Below are 23,471 nucleotides of genomic sequence, written 5' to 3' on the forward strand. Positions count from 1 at the left end.
GGACAGAGAAGCATAAAATAATAACCCAGTGAAAAGGTTAGTGAATGTACCAGGGAAATGGAATAGGGTTGCCAGACAGCACTAAGCACCCTACTTAAGGATAGTGGCAAATAATCATTCTTCTCTTTGGAAGACTTGCATCCTGACAGGTGCTTATAATGGATAATTTGGGTTCCAAAGTTGATTCCAAAGGTATAGGAATATTTTTGGATCCAACTAATTAAAAACTAAACACCAACTAATAAGAGAATAGTTCCACTGCTTTCAAGTACATAGACTTAAAACTTGGTTTATAACATTCTTATCTGTGGTTTTTAGGGATATCTTTACAGAACTTGTTTTTAAAAAGGGAACAAAAATTTGTACTGAGCTATCCGTAACAGAATGAATATTCCAGAATTTATTACCACTCCCCACAGTATAGCACTGTAATCAAATCAAACAATCATAGAAAGGATAGGAAGAGACACACTCTAGATAAAATAACCAATTTTATTAAACCATGAAGGAGTCTTATTTATTCTATTGATACTTTACCCATGAAGAAACGATTTATTCACAACAAAAGCTGCCACACTTACTCTCAATCTATAACCTGAAAATTATACTGTATTTGTCAAAGGAATAAAAATATACTCAGAATATTCAAATACAATGGACTTTACAGTATTTCTTTCCCCTGAATAGCTACTTATATTTGAAGTACATTGGGGCAAGATCACTATTTTAAGGAATTTGACAAATCCTTTCAGAAAGTGATTATTGTAACAATTTTCATTTTCATAGTTTCAAATATTCATAGTCTCAAATATTTCATAGTCTCAAATATTCATAGTCCTAATACTTGAGTTTGGTTTGGTTAGAGGAAAGGAATAGTGACCTGTGCAGCTAGTAGAAGAAATATGATCGTCTTTTATGATGAACTGAGCTGAAAGCCTATTTTACGAAGACCATCAGGTAGGACCTCTGTCCTTTTCCTATAATTGTTTTTTCTTTAAGTAAACTAAAACTAACATTTAAAGATCTTTTATTTGCTTAAGCACTGTGCTACTAGGGAAACACACTCTGTATTTAAGGTGTTATATTTGAAGTACATAGTCTCAAATATTCATAGTCCTAATACTTGAGAGAGTTTGGTTTGTGAAGTAAGTGAAGTACTTACTCTTCTGTCATATTCCAGCTTAGTTCTAAGTCTTGAACCCATTTAAATTGAGGAATATAAAAAAAAAAAGTCTAGCTATGGCACTTGGGTTAAAATGTCAGACACAAATTTCTTTCAGTGATATATAATTGAGAATATTCTCTGAAAAAAAAAAGATTTCAGTCTTGTTGCTTTGGTATAACCAAGAAATTTCTACTAATGATAGATAGTTCTTTACAATGTTCTTTTCCACAGATATTTCCCTTTGCTTGATGTTTATCTTTCAGTGGTTATAAATAAACTGTATCTGTTCTAAGTATGATACTAAGTCAAGCAAGATTTCACTACTATATTCTCTGCTATATTAGGCCATTCTTTCATTACCTTCGCTTTTAACTCTGAATATAATTATTTTTATTTTGAAAAATCACAAAGTGTGTATTACTTCTTTAGACTGATGAGAAGCTATATGACAAACGCCATTCACTTTCATAACATCTTCAAGAATTCCACATATAGTACATGTCATATGTTCCCACAAGTAATTACAAAAAAATTCTAAAGTACTTTGTGCTTTCCACACTGTTCTCTAAATTTTCCTGCCTTTCAAATTTACATTTAAAGTACTTTTTCCCAGGTTTTAAATCCATAATTTAAAAATTTTATACTGTATCTTTATCCATTGCATTCTCTGGAGTACTTTCAAAATTAGTAACTTCCTAATAATGTAATATAACTAAAAAAAAAAGGAATCCCTTATTACATAATAATTAAAGGGAAAAATAAGGACTAAAAGAAAGTTACTGATTTATGAACACTACAAATTCTGCAAGATTCACTGTGACAAATGAACACACTTTTTCCTAAATGTCAAAGAATATTAGATAAAACTTTTATTTTTAATGTGATTTAGAGCGACAGGATCAAACTTAAGAATCATAATTTACTGCTTGATCAAATTAACATAAAAATATAACAAATTATATTTTTAACTCAAACTGACAAACCACATCCTAAAGAAAAATTTTCTGCTCTACACTACCACAATTTTTCCTATGGAGTATGGGCACAGAATGTAGTTAGATTGTGCCAAAAGTAATTAAAAGCAACATTTTTAGGTAATTTAAATAAGAAATACACATATTACTCAAAACAAATTTTAGGGTTATTTTCTCTGGAAAGTGAGCTTGCAAATGAAAAGAAGAAACCCAAATCCGCATATTGTAACAGCTGTGCTCTTCAAAATTCTACTCTTCCATGTAGACACCTTTTCCATTAATGGTATATGAGTTGGATCATTTCCTCGTTCATTTTGCAACTAATATTTAGTGTGGGAAAAAGAAAAGAATTAACGTGCATATCACTGAAAATAAAAATATCTTTGATTTTTAAAAATATCATGATATCCAAGTTAATATATTTGATTTAGAATGTAGCCAATACAAGATTTCCACAGAAAATTTAAAGTAAACACATATGTCTTGAAAGACCATCTTCTTTCACCAGGATCCCATTATAGTAAATTACTAGTTTCACATTAAAGACAAATGCTTTCATAGATTAGTATACTTTAAAATCATATTTTTATGCCAGGAGATAAAGTTTCTTTAATGTTCAAGTTTCTATTTCTAGTTTAGGAAAATAATGAAAGACAACTGTTATTTTTTTCTTTCTGTATGAAATATCAGTTGATTTCCTACAAAAAAAGTGAACCATTCTTAGAGCATACCTACAATACATGAAATTAAACAAAAACTGGAAGGCTCCAGTTAGTGCAAAAAATTTAATCTTTTATTTAAATATAATTGTCATAATCTTTTATTTAAATATAATTAACTACAACAAAAACTTAAGTGGTTGTTTTAGCACTTCTCAGCAATGAAGTATGTGACCCATTGGTTTCTAAATTCCCACACAGAGAACTTTCCTGCTAAAGAAAGCCTCCCCACGCCTTGTGTGTGAGTGTGTGTTTGTGTGTGTGAGAAAGATGGTTGCTGGGGGAGGGTTGGAGGAGGGAGAATGAGCAGAAACCAAAAGATCCCTGAAAGATAAAAAGAATCAGGCACATTTATAGAGTGATATTTACTAGAAACATCCTGTGCTAGAGTGGTGAATAAGTACTTTCAACATTAGCAAGAATAACTACTTCTAAAATCTACAGGATAAATATTTAATTTTAAAAGCCTGCAAAATTAATTTTAAATTTATAGCAGAAAACAGACTTCAATGCCACACTCATTAATATGGTATTCTTGGTCTAACTTCCACATGGCTTCATTCAGCAACAGATTCCTTTTTGACACTGATGCTCCATTTACTGAGTCCTGGGACGGTCCTTCCTTTTATTATCCAATTACTTAGAATGACCCTTTCTGACAGGAGCCTGTCAGTGTGTTGGTTTGAAAGAGAGTGATGTGGTGTTAAAGTCTAGCCTTGACCTCTCCCACCCACCCTCTCTCTTTGTTACCTCCATACACTTATCTATAATAAAAAAACTCATGTTTTTTTTTTTTTAATTCCCTTTAGTCATTATTGGTAAACTGAAATATCATAAGCTTAACAGGCATGATAGCATATTCCCAAGTCTGGAAGGCCTCACAGTTCTCTAAATCAAATCTCAGTGTAGTGAAGTAAGCATTACTAAAATATTTTGGTACCTGACTGAATTATGTTTTAGAGTCAAAGTTGCCTCTACAGCTGTGTTTTTTAATTTCATTCCTTTAAGAAAAATCTGGTCTCTAATTTCATGTCAATCTTACAATCCCACCAATGTTTTTAATTCATCTTGGAGAAAACAAATAATTACCAATCCTTAGGCAAAGATGTCTTACAGAATTTCCTACATTAACCGTTGAAGGTTGGTACTTTGTAGGAAGTTATCTTTTCATAAATCCTTCCAAATTTCCCTTGGAATCCCCAAGAGAAACACACTAAGTAAATCAATACCATTTTCCTTCAATTCTTCTAGATGATGGAGGCAGTAAAGATGAACGGTGCTATCATTCTCATGTTGTCAAGTTCAGAAAGTAGAAAATCAGATTTTCGTATAAGAAAGTCAACACGAGGAATGGTGTAGATTAAAGGAACAGAGAAATGGAAGCAGAATAATTAGGAGACTAATGTGTTAGCACAGTTGCTTGACACACAGCAGGCACTCTTAGTTTGTTGAATGAATAAATGTCAGAGGGAAAATGATTTCTAAGATGCCTCTTCTCAGGAAAAGGAGTTATCTTCTAAAAGAATTTTGAAATATACCATTCATTTGTCCCATTAAAAATGCTTTTATTCCTCTACTATTTTGTATAATTTGCTTTACAATTTTCTGTTCCCTTTTTTAAAAGACTCATTTTAATTGGACCTATATCAATAGCTAGAATGAAAAATTACCTGGAGCATGTATAAAGTTTATTTTGAGGAAAATATCTTTTTGATAAAATACTAATAAAAATATTAGAACTTATGGTTGAAGCTATAAAAATTGAAAGCATAACATTTATCAGATATTTCACAAAAACTTTATAGATACCAAATATATTTATTAAATAGAGAATGCAGAATTGAGTTTTTAATTGAATGAAAGTGTTTTCCTTTTTTACTTATCTTCAACAGAGTTCCCTAATTCAACAGCCTAGATTTTGTTATAGTCAATTTTCTCCTAAGGGGAAAAATCACCTATTCTTAAGTCCAGATATGTATACCTCTATATGAGTATAGAAGTAACAACCATAGAGTCCATGCTCTTTAAAAAGGTTAAATTATAAAAGATATTATAGGGAGCCTAGAAAATAAAAGGAATATTTTATCCACAATCAGGTTAACAGAGCTAATAAACATTTCGTTTTGGTAGTTTTTTCATCTGCACATTTATGCAGAAGTAAAACTTACAATTTAACTTCTTATTTTTAACACGTTGATATTTGATTTTCATTATTTTCTCAATGGGCTGCATAGCATTAGAACAAATGGGTGTACCACAATTTATTAAATCTAATATGTGTTAGTATTTTGTAATCATTAAACTACTATTGAAAGAAACAAATATTCTTATGGTCACATAAACTCTTGCCAAACTGCTTTTGAAAGGGATTGTGACACAAGTCTCACATAAAATTATCAGTTTGGTGAAGTCTAACCATAATGAGTAGGGTAATACATGTTCTGTGCTAATTTAAAAGACTGAAAATGATTTATCATTGTTCTTTTAAGGAACATTTATTTAATGAACAACAAAGTTTGTTATTACTGTGTATATTTTTTCCTTTGGGAACTATTTTTTCTACTTGTCTAGTGGGAGTTTAAGTTGCTCTTGTCAGAACTGCTTCATTGTTTAACATATTATGCTGTAAATCATTTTTCCCCTTTTTATGTTAAATACATACCTTCTGGATTAAGTCTTTTAGCTTGCAGACCTCTTCATTCAAATCTTCAACATTACTAACCAGTTCTTCACAAACTGAAGTAAAATTCCGGGGAGAAGCCCATTCTAGTGCTACCTGTTAATATTTTCAAAAATTACGTTTAAAGAACAGGAAACAACTTCTCACAACTTCATAAAATGCATAGAAATTATACAACACTCTTGAACATTAAATAACTAAAGGGCACTTTTTTTTGGTTGAGGATAAATCTTGACATCAAAATAAGTCAGTAATTTGATGTAAGTAGTAAAATTAGTTTCCTGAATGTATTAATAAATAATAGGTAGATATGACTTTATGGAGACTAATATTAGTAATAATATTTATGATGGAATTTAATAATTCATGAAGGTTTTAAGAATGACATGATTCCCACATAGGGTTACATAAATATCATAGGAAAACAGTGCATTAAAATTTTTTCACTATAGATGAATAATTAAAGCCAAATCACAAGAAAAATTCTACAAAGTAAATTTGCTTTTACAAGTCACTTACACTTTCTCTATTTAAATTTTCTTTCATTAAGAAAACCCATATATTGATATGGTTTTTAATAACACTCAACACACTGTTCTGTTTCAACTTTCACTTGGGCGTCCCGTCACTTTATTTTAAACAATTAAATTCCTTTTAAGAACAAATGGTAAGTTTAAACTGATACATGTATCAGCTTAATGTTGGTCTGACTCACTTTCCTTTTCTTGAGGGATAAAACACAAAGTTTTTCAATTAGCTAGTATGTAAAGGAGTTAAAAACAAACTGACTTATTTAGACCTTATGTGAATTTGTAGAAGAAATATACAATTTTTCCAGGTCACTACTGTTTACTGAGTTATATTTAACTTATATTTAAGTTATATTAACTTTCTTCACTTAATAGCTTTTGTACAATACCTTGTGAGAATTTACAGGCAACTCGGCAATGATATTCTGTACAGCTGTTACTAAATGGCCACACTGTTTGTTTAATTTCAGCAGAAAGTTGAGGAACTCATCACCACTAAAGAGAGGAAACAAACAGGAATCACTAATATGAACAATATACTTCATTTTCCTAGTTAGTTACTCAATATGTAGTCAACATTTGTTAATTAAAAAATATTAATAGAATAGCTCATAAGTATTAGCAGCTGAAATAAACATTGAGTATACAAGGAGAACGAAGTCTCCAATCTTGAGGATCTCAAAGTTCAGGATGAGAGGCAAACTTATAATTATAAAATTGTTATTCAAAAGGACATATGAACATGGAATATAAAAGTACCAATATTTATCTATTATGGGAGGTCACTGTACTAGTTATTTTACATTTATTCTTCTTTAATTCCTCCCAACAACTTCTGGAAGGTAGATAGTGTTAATAGCTGTAAACTGTAAGGTATATTAGTTTATAGTTGAGACATCTAAAATTCAGAGATAATGAATTTAGTGTAAAGGGATTACAGGATTAGGAATGCTTCATAAAGGTAATACTTGAACTGAGTCTGGAGCTTAACAATAAATTTGTCAGGCAGGTAAGGAAGAGAAGGGATTCTGGATGGATAGCACAGGAGGTGCAAAAGTATGGGGAGTAGGAGATCACCAAAGTATAACTAAAGGACAATTACGGGAAAACAGTAAGAGAAGAGGCTGAATGTAGCCATTTATTCAAGGAACTTTTGTGACATGCTAAGGAATTGAATTTTATCTTTTGATAATGTAGAGTTAGTAAAGGATTTTAACAGGAAAGCAAAAAATCAGATTTTTGTATGAGAAAGCTTATTTGGGGGGGGTGTGGACTAAAGGAACACAAAAGTGGAAGTACAGATAATAACTGGAAGGCAAATGGAAAAATCCATCTGAGAGATGATGAAGGAAAGTTTTAGGTCTGACGGGCAATATGAATTGGAAAGGGGCAGAGTAGTAGTTTAAGAAACATCAGGAAGAAATAAAGAATCATCAGACAGTGTTTATAATAGCTCAATAAGCGAGTTAAGATAGACAGTAAGATAGTAAAGAAGCTAACCTTGAACCTTTGGTAACCACAAACTTAAAGCCTGCAATGGCAATAAGTACATACCTTTCAATAATCACCCTAAATGTAAATGGACTGAATGCACCAATCAAAATACACAGAGTAATATAATGGATAAAAAAGAAAGACCCATCCATATGCTGCTTACAAGAGACTCACCTCAAACCCAAAGACATGCACAGATTAAAAGTCAAGGGATGGAAAAAGATATTTCATGCAAACAACAGGGAGAAAAAAGCAGGTGTTGCAATACTAGTATCAGACAAAACAGACATCAAAATAAAGAAAGTAACAAGAGATAAAGAAGGACATTACATAATGATAAAGGGCTCAGTCCAACAAGAGGATATAACTATTATAAACATATATGCACCCAATACAGGAGCACCAACATACGTGCAACAAATACTAACAGAACTAAAGGAGGAAACAGAATGCAATGGATTCATTCTGGGAGACTTCAACACACCACTCACTCCAAAGGACAGATCCACCAGACAGAAAATAAGTAAGGACACAGAGGCACTGAACAACACACTAGAATAGATGGACCTAATAGACATCTACAGAACTCTACATCCAAAAGCAACAGGATACACATTCTTCTCAAGTGCACATGGAACATTCTCCAGAATAGACCACATACTAGGCCACAAAAAGAGCCTCAGTAAATTCAAAAAGATTGAAATCCTACCAACCAACTTTTCAGACCACAAAGGTATAAAACTAGAAATAAATTGTACAAAGAAAGCAAAAAGGCTCATAAACACATTGAGGCTTAACAACATGCTCCTAAATAATCAATGGATCAACGACCAAATTAAAATGGAGATCCAGCAATATATGGAAACAAATGACAACAACACAAAGCCCCAACTACTGTGGGACACAGCAAAAGCAGTCTTAAGAGGAAAGTATATAGCAGTCCAGGCATATTTAAAGAAGGAGGAACAATCCCAAATGAATAGTCTAATGTCACAATTATCGAAATTGGAAAAAGAAGAACAAATGAGGCCTAAGGTCAGCAGAAGGAGGGACATAATAAAGATCAGAGAAGAAATAAATAAAATTGAGAAGAATAAAACAGTAGAAAAAAATCAATGAAACCAAGAGCTGGTTCTTCGAGAGAATAAACAAAATAGATAAGCCTCTATCCAGACTTATTCAGAGAAAAAGAGAGTCAACACAAATAAACAGAATCAGAAACGAGAAAGGAAAAATCACAACGGAACCCACAGAAATACAAAGAATTATTTGAGAGTACTATGAAAACCTATATGCCAACAAGCTGGGAAACCTAGGAGAAATGGACAACTTCCTAGAAAAATACAACCTTCCAAGACTGACCCAGAAAGAAACAGAAAATCTAAACAGACCAATTCCCAGCAACGAAATTGAAGTGGTAATCAAAAAACTACCAAAGAACAAAACCCCCGGGCCAGATGGATTTACCTCGGAATTTTATCAGACATACAGAGAAGACATAATACCCATTCTCCTTAAACTTTTCCAAAAAATAGAAGAGGAGGGAATACTCCCAAACTCATTCTATGAAGCCAACATCACCCTAATACCAAAAACAGGCAAAGACCCCACCAAAAAAGAAAACTACAGACCAATATCCCTGATGAAGGTAGATGCAAAAATACTCAACAAAATATTAGCAAACTGAATTCAAAAATACATCAAAAGGATCATACACCATGACCAGGTGGGATTCATCCCAGGGATGCAAGGATGGTAACAACATTCGAAAATCCATCAACATCATCTACCACATCAACAAAAAGAAGGACAAAAACCACATGTTCATCTCCATAGATGCTGAAAAAGCATTCGACAAAATTCAACATCCATTCATGATAAAAACTCTCAACAAAATGGGTATAGAGGGCAAGTACATCAACATAATAAAGGCCATATATCATAAACCCACAGCCAATATCAAAATGAACAGCGAGAAGCTGAAAGCTTTTTCTTTCAGATTGGGAACAAGACAGGGATGCCCACTCTCCCCACTATTATTCAACATAGTACTGGAGGTCCTAGCCACGGCAATTAGACAAAACAAAGAAATACAAGGAATCCATATTGGTAAAGAAGTAGTTAAACTGTCACTATTTGCAGATGACATGATATTGTACATAAAAAACCCTAAAGACTCCACTCCAAAACTTCTAGAACTAGTATCGGAATTCAGCAAAGTTGCAGGATACAAAATTAACACACAGAAATCTGTGGCTTTCCTATGCACTAGCAATGGACTAATAGAGAAATCAGGAAAGCAATTCAAAAGAATAAAATACCTAGGAATAAACCTAACCAAGGAAGTGAAAGACCTATACCCTGAAAACTACAAGACACTCTTAAGAGAAATTAAAGAGGTCACTAACAAATGGAAACTCATCCCATGCTCCTGGTTAGGAAGAATTAATATTGTCAAAATGGCCATCCTGCCCAAAGCAATATACAGATTTGATGCAATCCGTATCAAATTACCAACAGCATTCTTCAATGAACTGGAACCAATAGTTCAAAAATTCATATGGAAACACCAAAGACCCCGAATAGCTAAAGCAATCCTGAGAAGGAAGAATAAAGTGGAGGGGGGGTGGAATTCTCACTCCCAAACTTCAAGCTCTACTGCAAAGCCACAGTAATCAAGACAATTTGGTTCTGGCACAAGAACAGAGCCACAGACCAATGGAACAGAATAGAGACTCCAAACATTAACCCAAACATATATGGCCAATTAATATTTGATAAAGGAGCCATGGACATACAATGGGGAAATGACAGTCTCTTCAACAGATGGTGCTGGCAAAACTAGACAGCTACATGTACGAGAATGAAACTGGAACACTGTCTAACCCCATACACAAAGGTAAATTCAAAATGGATCAAAGACTTGAATGTAAGTCATGAAACCATAAAACTCTTAGAAAAAAAACAGACAAAAATCTCTTAGACATAAACATGAGTGACCTCTTCTTGAACATATCTCCCCGGGCAAGGAAAACAAAAGCAAAAATGAACAAATGGGACTATATCAAGCTGAAAAGCTTCTGTACAGCAAGGGACACCATCAATAGAACAAAAAGGTATCCTACAGTATGGGAGAATATATTCATAAATGACAGATCTGATAAAGGGTTGACATCCAAAATATATAAAGAGCTCACACACCTCAACAAACAAAAAGCAAATAATCCAATTAAAAAATGGGGAGAGGAGCTGAATAGACAGTTCTCTAAAGAAGAAATTCAGATGACCTACAGACACATGAAAAGATGCTCCACATTGCTAGTCATCAGAGAAATGCAAGTTAAAACCACAATGAGATATCATTTCACACCAGTAAGGATGGCTACCATCCAAAAGACAAACAACAACCAATGCTGGCGAGGTTGTGGAGAAAGGGGAACCCTCCTACACTGCTGGTGGGAATGTAAATTAGTTCAACCATTGTGGAAAGCAGTATGGAGGTTCCTCAAAATGCTCAAAATAGAAATACCATTTGACCCAGGAATTCCACTTCTAGGAATTTACCCTAAGAATGCAGCACTCCAGTTTGAAAAAGACAGATGCACCCCTATGTTATAGCTGCACTATTTACAATAGCCAAGATATGGAAGCAACCTAAATGTCCATCAGTAGATGAATGGATAAAGAAGAGGTTGTACATATACACAATGGAATATTACTCAGCCATAAGAAAAAAACAGATCCTACCATTTGCAACAACATGGATGGAGCTAGAGGGTATTATGCTCAGTGAAATAAGCCAGGCAGAGAAAGACAAGTACCAAATGATTTCACTCATCTGTGGAGTATAAGAACAAAGGAAAGCTGAAGGAACAAAACAGCAGCAGAAGCACAGAACCCAAGAATGGACTAACAGTTACCAAAGGGAAAGGGACTGGGCAGGAGGGGTGGGAAGGGAGGGATAAGGGCGGGGAAAAAGAAAGGGGGCATTACAATTAGCATGTATAATGTGGGGGGGGGGACAGAGGGCTGTACAACACAGAGAAGACAAGTAGTGATTTTACAGCATCTTACTATGCTGATGGACAGGGACTGTGAAGAGGTATGTTGGGGAGACTTGGTGAAGAGGGGAGCCTAGTGAACATAATGTCCTTCATATAATTGTAGATTAATGATACCAACATAAAAAAAATATATATATATAAAAGAAACATCAGGAGAATAAATAGAAAAACTTGGTGATGGATTGCATGTAAAAGAAGAATCTAGGATGATTCTAAGTTTTTTTGTTCAATGGAAGGTGGCACCACCAAGTAGGGAAGTGAATTTGGGGGTGGGTAGTAGGGAAAGGAGTGGGTTGAAGAGAAAAACATAATGGCATTATATGTAAGAACACAGACTCTAGAGTCAGGAAGACCTGAGTTTGAATTTAGTTCCCACACTTACTCGCTTTATGATCTTGGACAAGCCTAATCTTCAGCAAATGTTTCTGTATGTCTAGAAGTAAGATAGCAGGACTATCAGGAGGATTGCGGGGCTAATGCACGAAAAAGTTCCTATCATTTCGTCTGGCACTTGGATGGCATCAAACAAACTTAATATAATGATGATGGTGGTGGTAGGAGACGTGGGAGGAAACAACCAGTAAAGCAGTAGAGAATGTCAGTCTTGTTGAGTACTTATCCTGGGAGATTAGGAGGCTACACAGAATTCAGGAGTTGCTGAACTTACATGGGGGAAATTGCATTTTTGTTTTCACTAACCTCTAGCAGAAATTCAGTCTTTCCTTCAATGTGTATATAGGCACAAACTTTGGTGGTATTAAATGAAATGTGTGTAATTTGGTCACCAACAGAAATCAAAACTATGGTAATGGATAAGACCACAAAGAAAAAGGATACACATTGTGAAGAGGGAGAGTTAACAGGAGTAGGAGAAACAAGCTATCAAAGAAAAAGTAGCCTGAGAAGCAGAAAATCAGGAGTTAAGGTCTGTTATAAAGGCAAAGGGGATGGAGTCAAGAAGGAGGAAAAGGTAAAGCATGTTAAGTAATTAAGATAATTCCACTGATTCTGGCAATGAAGAGACACTGGTGACTAGATTAGATTCAGTGACAGAAGCCAATTTACAGTGAAAGCTACACAGAAATGTACACAACCCAATAGAAAAGTAGACCACAGATATGAATAGGCAATTCAGAGAAGATGAAAAAACAAAATTTAGATGGATAATAAAACAAAGGATTACAATAAAAATGTTACCTTCTAGTGGAATGACAAAATTAAGTAAAATCATTAATGTTAAGAGTTGAGAAGTATGTGAAGTTCTTATAAGTAAAGTGTCTGTACACAATACAGTTTCTTTTATGCTGTTTCCAGGAGGAAAGATTGTAAGAAGCAAGCAAGATTAACCTCCAATGAAATGCAAACTTTTCTCTAAGATACATTGCTGGGGCTTATATGGTATTTTAATTTAAAACAAGTTTTTCTTCTTAGCTATTAGGTTGAAAAAAATACTTTATATAAAATGAAGACTTTAAATTTTATGAACCTACTATAATAATTGAGTCACCAAAAATGAAAAATTTATGAATTTTGCTTTGTAAAACCAAATTGGAAAAAAAAATTAGATAAGCTCATGTTCTATCCACTTAAGCAAAAGCAGTATTTATAAGAAAGCATTTTCAAAATAAATATAATTCTTTGTTCCATTTTATTTGTGATCTTTATCTAGAAAGAACCGAACTTGAACATATTTCTGTCAAAACAACAGCAGTTACTTGTAGTAATTTTTCTGTTCCCATGTAATATTTATATAAGGTACACTTATATCTGAGATTTTAGTGCTCTTAAATACTCAACTTTTATTATCAATAAAAATAACTTGAGTAATTCACTAATGCCTTATAAGTTTTTTATGTAATGAATGGTCACAAAGAAATTAATATCCACTGAAAACTATCATTCAAAATATCAAGTAATAGTAGGTCACTATAATTCTAGACTAGAAAGACAGTTCATACATGTATATATGTGGAATATAAACTTATAAGCTTCAGAATAAGCTCTGATGTTAGTTTGAATAAACACATAAGATTGTTAACAAAATTACAGTCTAATGAGTGAAAGGAAAATATTTATCTTTCTTGTTCTAATATTCAGAGCCACTGAATATGGATAGGAAAATTGTAAAAAACACACCCCTACAGTGTGCCATTCATCATACACTATGTGAATTAATTGTAGTCAAATAATTCAAAATAAATATGGCATATGTAAGGTAGACTGCATTATTTAATTAAATTATCCTGTCTTTTCTACTGAGCTAAATACTACCAGGCCACTCTCTGCCAAAGGATTATATTTCATGTCCCATTGGCATGAAGGCTGGTCATATGACTTGCTCTGGTAAATAAGATATGACTGGAAGTGACTGGAATCTTTGAACAGGAGCTTTAAGAGCCCCTGACTGGTTCTGCCATTTCTCTTCTCCTTTGCCACAAGAGCAGCACGTCCAGGTGGGGCTGCTTCTCAGAATAGTCACAAGGAGGAGATCCACTGCAGCTGACCCATGATAACAGGTGATCAAGAAATAAACTTTGTTATTATAAGTCATTTAGATTTAGAAGTTATTTGTTACAGCAGCATAACATAGTGTAAGCTCTAAAATACAGACTGTATTTTAAAAATGTAAGATCAAATATTAGGATAAAAGTTATACTTTAAGTAAAGGTACTCCAGAAAAAGTGTTATGTTTTCATTGTAAAATATCTGGAAAAATTAAAATCATCAATACTCTTCTCATCCAAAAATAATGACTAGTACTATTTTCTTCCAGAATATTTTCTAATAGTACACATTTTCTTCCAGTATTTTTCATATGCACATAAACAACTGGCATTATAGCTAACACTCCATTTTATATTTGCCTTTTATACTAATTATAAATATTTTTCCATGACATTAAGTTTCTAGATAATTTTAATGACAGAATAACTATATTGATGAAATGTTCAACCATTCCCCTGATGTTAAGTATTAAAGAGTTCCCAATTTTAGAATGTTTATAAATAATAGATGTGAGCAATGTATTTTTACATAAAACCAGGTATCTATATAGCTTTTTCTTTTTGGAGGAGAAAGAGTTTCCTTAATGGACATAATTTTGAGATGCCTTTGATACATTCAAGTAGAGGTCAGTTCAGAGAAAAGCTCTGGGCAGAAACTGTTGAAATGTCAAAATATGGATGAAAACCTACTATTCTTGTTCAAAATATCTCAAAGTAGTAATGGAATGGTTATTAATATAGTTAAATTGTATTCTCTAGTTCTGCAAACATAGTAAGGCTAAGTCTAGAAAAAAAGAACATGTACTGTGCATACATGTTCTTATAACAGGCTATTTTAGAAAATTTAACACATAGAAGAAAAGTACCTTACAATAAATTAGTAGCTAAACTGTTGAAGTCACATTACCAGAAGATTATAATCAATCAGTTCAACTTTTCCTGCTGTTAGTTTTCTTATGACTTAATGACTAATTTCTTCTTTAAAGAATGACTTTGAACAAATGGAAGTAAAATCTTTTCCATAACAGCATGTAAACAAAGTCTGTGATTTAATAACAAGGTCAAATTCCTGAAATATATGTCTGCCAGTTTTACTTTTTAAAAAATTCAGCAGTTTTAATAAGTGAACCATTCAGGATTCTGCACATTCTTTAAGTCTATTAAATCCCACAAAGTAAATTCATACCAGCAACTCTGCCATCATACAAATAAGTTATATTAGAAGAGTTAATTTGCAGTTCAGTTATGTAGAACTTAGAATGTTCCTTCATAGAAACAATAAATTAAAAAAGTAAAGAAAATGACGAGAGTCAAGAAGGTTTGCTGACTTTGAGTCCTCATGACTGAAATCCTTTAAGATGCATTTAAATATTTAAGAGCTCCAATGTTATTTTGAAATGATGAGGCATTATTTTGAATATAGACCACCTTGTTATAAGGAAATATATTAAGAGAAAGAGAAACAATTTAACTTTGCAATAAAGTTTTTTTAAGAAATCTGTATTATCTAAATTATCTCCTGGAACTCTTTTTAAAATGGTGTGGAAATCTATTATTCATGTTTTTGATTAATATTTATCATAGTTGCAGTATTAGTTTTGGGCAGGCTACACTAGTGATGATAGAGCTGCATTTGTATTTTATTTGATAGGATATAACTTAGAAAAGCCTCAAGGAAATCAGGCTGACTGAAAAAAGCTAATCAAAAAAGGATACATACTGTGTGATTCTATTTGCATAACATTCATGAAAACATCCTTGAAGTGATGGATAACATCGTTGGTTGCTAGAGGCTAGGAGTGGTGAGAAGGATGGGTGTGAATATAAAAAGGTAGTATGAAGGAGCCTGTGGTAATGGTATATTAAGTATACTGTGGCAGTGGATACATGAAGTTACACGTGATAAAACTGCATGGAGCTCTCTACACATACATATTAATGAGGAGATGTATAACTGGTGAAATACAAATAAGTGATGTAGACTGTACCTAAGTCAGTTCTCTGGTTTTGATACTGTACTATAGTTATGCAAGATAATAGCTCTAGGTGAGATTGGGTAAAGGATGCATGGGACCTCCCTGTACATCTCTGCAATTTCCTCTGAGTCTATAATTATTTTAAATAAAGAGTTAAGAAAATAATTTACTGCTCCATAATATATTAATAAATCAAATGCCATTTCAAAAGTACATATTAGATTACTTATGTTACTAATGATCAGTGCTTGACAAGTTTATAATACTGAAAATTAACTTTCTATATTGATGACATAATTTCTTAAAGAATAAGGCTGAAAATAGGGCTGAGATACATGAGAAACACTTTCATTTGCCTGAAGTGAAAATATTACTACTTTGAATTTTCAATTTGATGCTTGAAATGATTTAGAGTGAATAAAAGCTACACAGTGAAAAGCATGGGATCTCTTATATAGTTCCTTTAGCAAAATACAATGAAAAAAAAAAGTTTCTATGTGAGTTAACAAAAAGATGCACTGTTTTGGTTCTTGGCAAGACAAGTTTATAAAAATTAACTTTATAAAGTATCTCTCATTTCAGAACACAGTATATTGCAAAATGAACTATGCATTTCCTTGGGAAAGTGATGCTATCAATCAGACATTATTAAAATTAAACTAAAAAGCAATAGTTGATTCTAAAGAATATTAATGCAAACCAATAAGTTAATTTTACCTGATTTCCAACTTTGCCACTTCAGGTAATTCTCCAAAGTTTATCTCTTCTACCTCTATTTCTTTAAGAGCAGCCAGAATTTTCTGCTGATCTTTACCAGTAATTCCATTCTAAGTAGGAATAATTTTAAGGTGTAATAAGATAGTCATGCTTGAATAATTTAATATTCAGAATTACTAAATAAGTGTTCTACTTTATTAATTCACAGCTTAAAAAAACAGATACGTATTGGAAAAATAGATATAAAAATATATGGTTTGCTCACAAATGTGACTGACAAGGTTACATCATTAAAATATTTAGTGACTGTAGTCAATTTTTTGTAATACATAACAATTATGTATTCTAAAAACTAATTACAAGATTTTAATATATAATCTTTCCAAAAAAACCACAGCAAAACTGTTTTTCCTTCAAAATACTACTTAAAAATTTATCAGTGATTAAGTTAGAATTATGTCATCTTTTTCTCTGTATTCTATCTTTAGTATTAACTAAATTATCTATCCTGGATTTAGCTAAGTAGTATGTTTATTTTGATTTTTAGTAATACTAACGATTTCAAGTCTCTAATGTGTTTGTGGAGGAAGATTATTACTTTTTAGGTATCCTGTTTATTAAGTTATCTCTAATGTTTCCTGCTATTTTCAAATTGTTACTTAATAATATTAGATGGCAAAATAATATGTCTTGATCTTTTTGTGAACCCAGTGAAATGCAGTATTTGGATGACACATATTCATACCCACATACACAAAAAAACTATTACTTATTTCTAAGTAATCTGTTTACAAATGTATTTCACATTTAGAAATGAAGCACCAGTTTTGGTTGGTTATATTCTAATCTGAAGAATACAAAAAACAACTCTTTAAGTGTAATTAAAGCAACTTAATATTGTAAGAGAATATTTTAGACATGGTTATCTATAATCGTGTCTAACCAAGAACTTAGCAAAAGATTACTCATAGTCTGTAGCTCTAGGATTTTTAAAATAAAAAAATAAAAGGATCTACACTTTAAAAAACATGGAAGGTAAGTTCTGGAGTTTTTGAATTTGATACTAACCTTTGTAAACTCATCTTTCCTCATGGTCAAAAGGTGTCTTAAAGTTATATCCCTTTCCTGTAAAAAAGGAAAAAATACCACCTATCAATGTAAGTAAAATAGGAGGGGAAGTAGGCAAGTGTACATACGTTAGTCAATTATATGCTATACCCCTAAATAACTGTCAGCTTTCTAGAGGAGATAGGACATGCAGGTATAGAACTATACTGGGGAAACAGTAATGCATGTTCTAATATGTATAGTTACCTAAAAGAATATAAATATAGCTAGTTTTCCAGATTCAGAGAAAATGATTACAACTTAAATTTGCGTACATGAAAAGAAATATGACTGAAATTATGTTTTATGACTATTTAAAATTTCTAATTATGTTATATTAAACAATCAATAACATTTAGTTTTACTCAGTATTTCTCAAAATAGTAGTATAGTGAAGATTGTATAGTGAAGCCCAATTCTGAACTACCTAAACAGAATGTGCATTTTCCTAAGGACATGCTATCTTAAATATTGCTTTACTGTTTCCTATCAGCTAAATGGCTGATAACTGTCACCTATTCAAATCCTTTAATGCATGCCTAAAACACCTGTAGAAGTGCTCAGCATACGATCTAATTTAATCCTGATAGCAACACCACATCAGCTGTTATCATCTTTATGAAAAAGATTTTAAGTAACATATTCACTTAATATCTAAAGCAGGAGTCTGATACCAGATTTGTTTAGCTTATAATCATGCCTCCTCTAATAGACTATAAAGGAAGATAAGCAACTGCAAAAATAAATTAAGGGGTGTGAGGAGTCTTGTGAAGCTTTAGGCAGTGGATAAAAGCTGTTTAATCCAACCAGATTCTTATATATGTAAATTTCTAGAATAATACATTTTTGAAATGCTTTTAAGTTTAAAATGGGAAGTACTACATATTACAGAGAAAAGTACTTTGGCACTTCTTTGAGCATGCTTATGATTAATATTTACTCTAATGCTAACCAACAAACAACATGCATAACTTACTGTAACTTACACAAAATCTTACCTTTAATAAATCTGTGATGTGTTCAAGTCCAAGACCATGTAAAAATATTTCCAGATCTCCAAATTCTGTATATGAACTACATATATTTATAGCAATGTCAATTTCAAAAAAAAAAAAAAAACACTATACATGTACAAGCAATATGTATTTATAATGCAGAGAGAGAATGAGAATAAGGCTGAATCTATGTAGAATATATCTGCAAATTTATATACCAGATCTGTTATATCAAAGTAATAAGAAAGGTTTCTTTAGTGAAGATATAGAAGAAATGGTGATAGTAAAATGTAGCTCATCTTCTCTAAGAATGAAAATATCTGCCAATATGTATATTCCTTGTGAGATCTCTGTACATGAAAATCTCTTTAACTGCAGGAAGTAAAAATTTAGTAACAATTTTAAATGTGGTTAAGTAGAGAATAATTTTGTGGCTGTACTGTACTGAACAACTGTGTTCAGGGGAAAAATTATACAATCAGAAATCTGCTAAAAAAGAATTAGAAAGCAAGATGTACTCTAGGTTGGACACTAGCAAAAATACAATCTTAGAAATTTTAAAAAATAAATCTTACTGTTATTTTAAAGCCCAACATTATTCTCATTACTGCTAGCACATATATGTAACAACTTTCTAAAATTCTAGAGAAAAGAGCACTTAAAATCCAGACATTTCTAAGTGATATTCAAAAATGTTTGTAAAAGTTTAAAATATCAGATATTTTAAATAAGTTATCACATTTCCTATAAGTAATAAAAACATGAACAATTTTTACTCATTATAGGTATCTGTCGAACAAAAACATGTTGTTACCTAAATAGATGATCTTTTTCTCTATCAGAATCTGTTGTCAATAGTTTACAAATAGTCTCTTCTTTAGTTAGCTGCTGAAGCTTTCCTTCCAATGGATTTATAGTCAAAGAAAGAAAGTTGAAGATCTGAAAAAAGTTAACCATTCAAATACAGTTAACAGTGTTATATACTATCCCTCATACTTAAAAGAAACTTAACATATCATTATTTTATATCTAGATGGGAAATTTTTGCAATTTTTCTGAGCAACAGAACTTTTACAACTTACCACCCTGAGAATAACATTTATAAAATCAAGTAAATATTTCCTTGATCTGAAAAAATAATGAGAAAAGAAAAAAGTGCATCTAGTTCAAAATGGTAAAAATTAAAGGAAGACAGTAACAGTATTTTTAGTAAGATATAAGACAAAACTAAAAATTCCATTTTGGTAAATGCCTCAGAAAGATTAAGTACTAAGGTGATACTTTAAATACATAGTTAAGTAGGCAGGGAATAATAAGCATGACTAAATATACACAAATCCCAACTGTACACCTCAATGTGGTGAAATTTCTTAGATTTAAAATCTAACATTTTCAAAGCTTAGAAATTGTACATTTCTTTATGGTATTTCATAAAGCCCTAATCACTATAGGGCTTTAGTGATTAGCATTCACTCTAATAATTCTGGAAATGTAGATTTGAGTTAGAAAATGGCAGGTTATCAGATCGCTTTTAAAAAAAGGAAATTATGTGCAGTAAAAGTGGTTTGATCTGATTATCATATGAGGGAACCTTTGGAATGTCACATGCTTTCAAATTCAGAAAACATTTTAGAAGCTCCTGAACTATAAAACTTAGTATTACAATTATACTATTGAATCCTTGCTTAGAAATTACAGACCTTTGGCCAAAGCGTTAATATTCAGACCAAAAGTTTTTATCAATAAAGTAATTTAAGGTTTGACAAGTATTTATTACTGAGTTTAACATCTGAATGACAGATCATCTACTCAACTATGTTAACACTTTATTATATGCCTTGTCACATGCATAGCAGTAAATGTAGCTTAAAGGATTTATTTTTCAAACTAATATGTATTAATTAAAATTAGAAAACATTTTAATTACATGTTAAATTTTGAAATTTTACTAGCTTTCTTAAAAAACTAACAAAAATCTGGACTAGTTTGAAATGTTTAAGTAAATAGTCTATTACAATTTTATTTCTAGGGCCAGAGTAAGACTTTATTATCCCTTTATATAGCTTTTAAGTTACCATATTATAAATGCCTCTTATTTAGTGAAAGATATACTCTATCTAAAATAAAATCTTCATTACGTGACTGGAGGAAAATTACATATTTAAACAATAATAGCCAGATATACTATTATTACAGTTGTGAATTTTAACAAAATAATACAAAAGTTCTACAAATGATAATTTGTATGCCATAGAAAAACTAGTTTACTATGTAGGATACCTCTAGATGTTTATTTCTTTTTGCAATCTCACTTGCTGTCTTTCCATCTTTGGTTTGTACCACTTTATTAGCTCCAAGTTCAAGCAACTTCAAAGCTACCTTCTTATGACCCTTATGTGCTGCCCACATCAAAGCCTGTAAGTAGGGGAAAAAGGAGATTGTTTAGAGAGAGGGTGTACATATGAGATAGAAAACTTTTAAACAGTATTTATGGTACAATAAAAAAGTGAACATGGTTAATTAATGGAATGATGAAATCTCTTCATTTCACCATATAATGTAAACCTATTTCCAAAGTTGTAATTTCAAGACAAAGTGCCAGTGCTCACTGATTTTATAAAATCCAAATAATGTTTTACATAGCAAGTGATGTTATAGGATAAAACAATTTATCTACCAACTGCTGAACTGTTACCTATAGAAAATAATTGTGTGTGTGTATTCTAGAGGTCTGTCTTTGTTGTGTTACAGCTTCTTGTGTCAAGGGTGAAGACCAACAGGGTCAGACAATTCTTTTTTTTTCTATTTCAGTTGTTACTTTCCTTTAAACATCAGTTATATTTCAACCCTTCTGTAATTTTTACTTCTTAAAACTTTTTTTGTGCACTACTGGTAATAATGACAAGATATCAATGTCTCAGAAATAGAAAGGAACACTGTACAATCAGTTCTCACAGTGTAACCGTTCTCATCCTGGGCATTAACTTCTGCTCCATGAGCAACAAGGAGAGCAACAACGTGAGGGTGGCCGTTTCGTGCAGCATACATGACTGGAGTCATCAGTCTCCTAAAGAGGAGGAAGGAAAGACACATTTGTGTTAGTGCTGCCATTAACAGCTACTCAATTAAATGAATCTTACCATACACAATACTATCAGTATCATTTTGAAAGCAAAGGAAAAGAAAAGCTTTTAATAAATCAGGTGATTTCAAAATCCAGTCTTCCAGCAAATAAGTAAATGTGAAGATGACATTTAATGAACTGAATGCTTACATAGCACCCTCTAGTGAAGAAACATGACTTTTAAAAAATCACTGAATAAGCCACAATTTCTTATTTGAGGTTTCATTAGTTTACATTTTCATGTAGAAAAATGGAGTACCCACACTATGCTTTATGCTGGTAATATAGTGATAAGTGACACAAATAAGGTCCCCATCCACTCAGGACTGCTCATATTAAATACTTATTACTTTTTATTTAATAAGAACTTAAGTTTAAACTCTCTTATTTCTTGATATATTCTATTGTGATTCTACTTAGTTTAGGCCTGGAAGATTTTTAACGTGACTTGGAGGCTTACTCTGTTCAGGGAAGAGATAAGTCTAAAGCCAGACTCTGAGACTTATCTTCTGGGACAGCGTAGTGGTTCCCCTCTAGTGTATCATTTCCCAAATCAGAGATCCAATCCCTGTACTCCAGGAAGTTAGTCAGTTTCTGGAGCTATTACAAAGGACACCAGAAAGATTTTATCAGTTCTACTTGGGCTGAACTTAGTATCATGGTCTGTCTTAAAGGAGATCTGGGATTCCGGGAACAATCTTTTTGAGTTGCCTCAAATATCTGATTTATATACAAAGAACTTCAAAGAAGAGCATCAAACTAAATAATTCTAGAATTCTCTGTTTTGATCTTATTAAGGAAGCTTATCTTGGTTACTCACATTGCATATACTACCTATAGAGTATTTCTCTATAAGCTTTGTTAACATAAAGTGTATCCGGAATCTCATCACTTTACATCAATGCCTTTAGAACAAGAAGATTCACACACTTTTTTCTCCTATTTCCTAGTATATTACAATTTCATATGTTTAATAGAAAATTATGTGCTAAGGTAGTTGTCAAGCATTGTCTCTTCTATACTGAGTATTTCCTATATAGTGGCTTTGTAAGATAGGAAAACTTTACAAAGTGAGTAAATTTCCTGGATAATTTAAATAAACATGGAAAATGTACACATAGAACAAAACATTTGAGTCAACTATCATTCAAATTCTTCACTAAGTCTAAATCAGACCTCTTGATGCCTCTCTTCCACCCCACCTCTCCCACAACAGCCTGAACTTGTTCCTTCCAGTCTGTCCTATTTCACAAAGCTACCATTAATAATACATCAACACCATTAATAAAAGCTACCATTCTAATAAAAACTCATAGTAATGTAAGAAGTAGGAAATTGCCTCAATCTGATAAGGGCTTCTTTGAAAAGTTTACAGCTAACATCATACTTAATGGTGAAAGAGTGAATGTTTTTCCCCTAAGA

At 32.1% G+C, this 23,471-nt stretch overlaps 1 protein-coding gene across 2 annotated transcripts in view; it reads right to left on the bottom strand.

The window, feature by feature from the left end:
* Window positions 1-2,005: 2,005 nt before the first annotated feature.
* The window catches only part of ASZ1 (ankyrin repeat, SAM and basic leucine zipper domain containing 1), a 90,497-nt gene continuing 69,031 nt past the window's right edge, over window positions 2,006-23,471 (bottom strand). For both annotated transcript variants that reach the window (XM_036905688.2, XM_036905687.2), the window contains 9 exons: window positions 21,881-21,992; window positions 21,206-21,340; window positions 19,740-19,864; window positions 18,929-19,004; window positions 17,892-17,948; window positions 16,824-16,933; window positions 6,458-6,563; window positions 5,521-5,634; window positions 2,006-2,459 (listed from right to left, as the gene is read on the bottom strand). In XM_036905688.2, the coding sequence (XP_036761583.1) occupies window positions 2,307-2,459; window positions 5,521-5,634; window positions 6,458-6,563; window positions 16,824-16,933; window positions 17,892-17,948; window positions 18,929-19,004; window positions 19,740-19,864; window positions 21,206-21,340; window positions 21,881-21,992 (988 nt within the window). In that variant the 3' untranslated portion in view covers window positions 2,006-2,306. The remainder of the gene's footprint in view (window positions 2,460-5,520; window positions 5,635-6,457; window positions 6,564-16,823; window positions 16,934-17,891; window positions 17,949-18,928; window positions 19,005-19,739; window positions 19,865-21,205; window positions 21,341-21,880; window positions 21,993-23,471) is intronic.

The sequence above is a fragment of the Manis pentadactyla genome, chromosome 7 (assembly GCF_030020395.1).
Source record: "Manis pentadactyla isolate mManPen7 chromosome 7, mManPen7.hap1, whole genome shotgun sequence".
NCBI classification, from domain to species: domain Eukaryota; kingdom Metazoa; phylum Chordata; class Mammalia; order Pholidota; family Manidae; genus Manis; species Manis pentadactyla.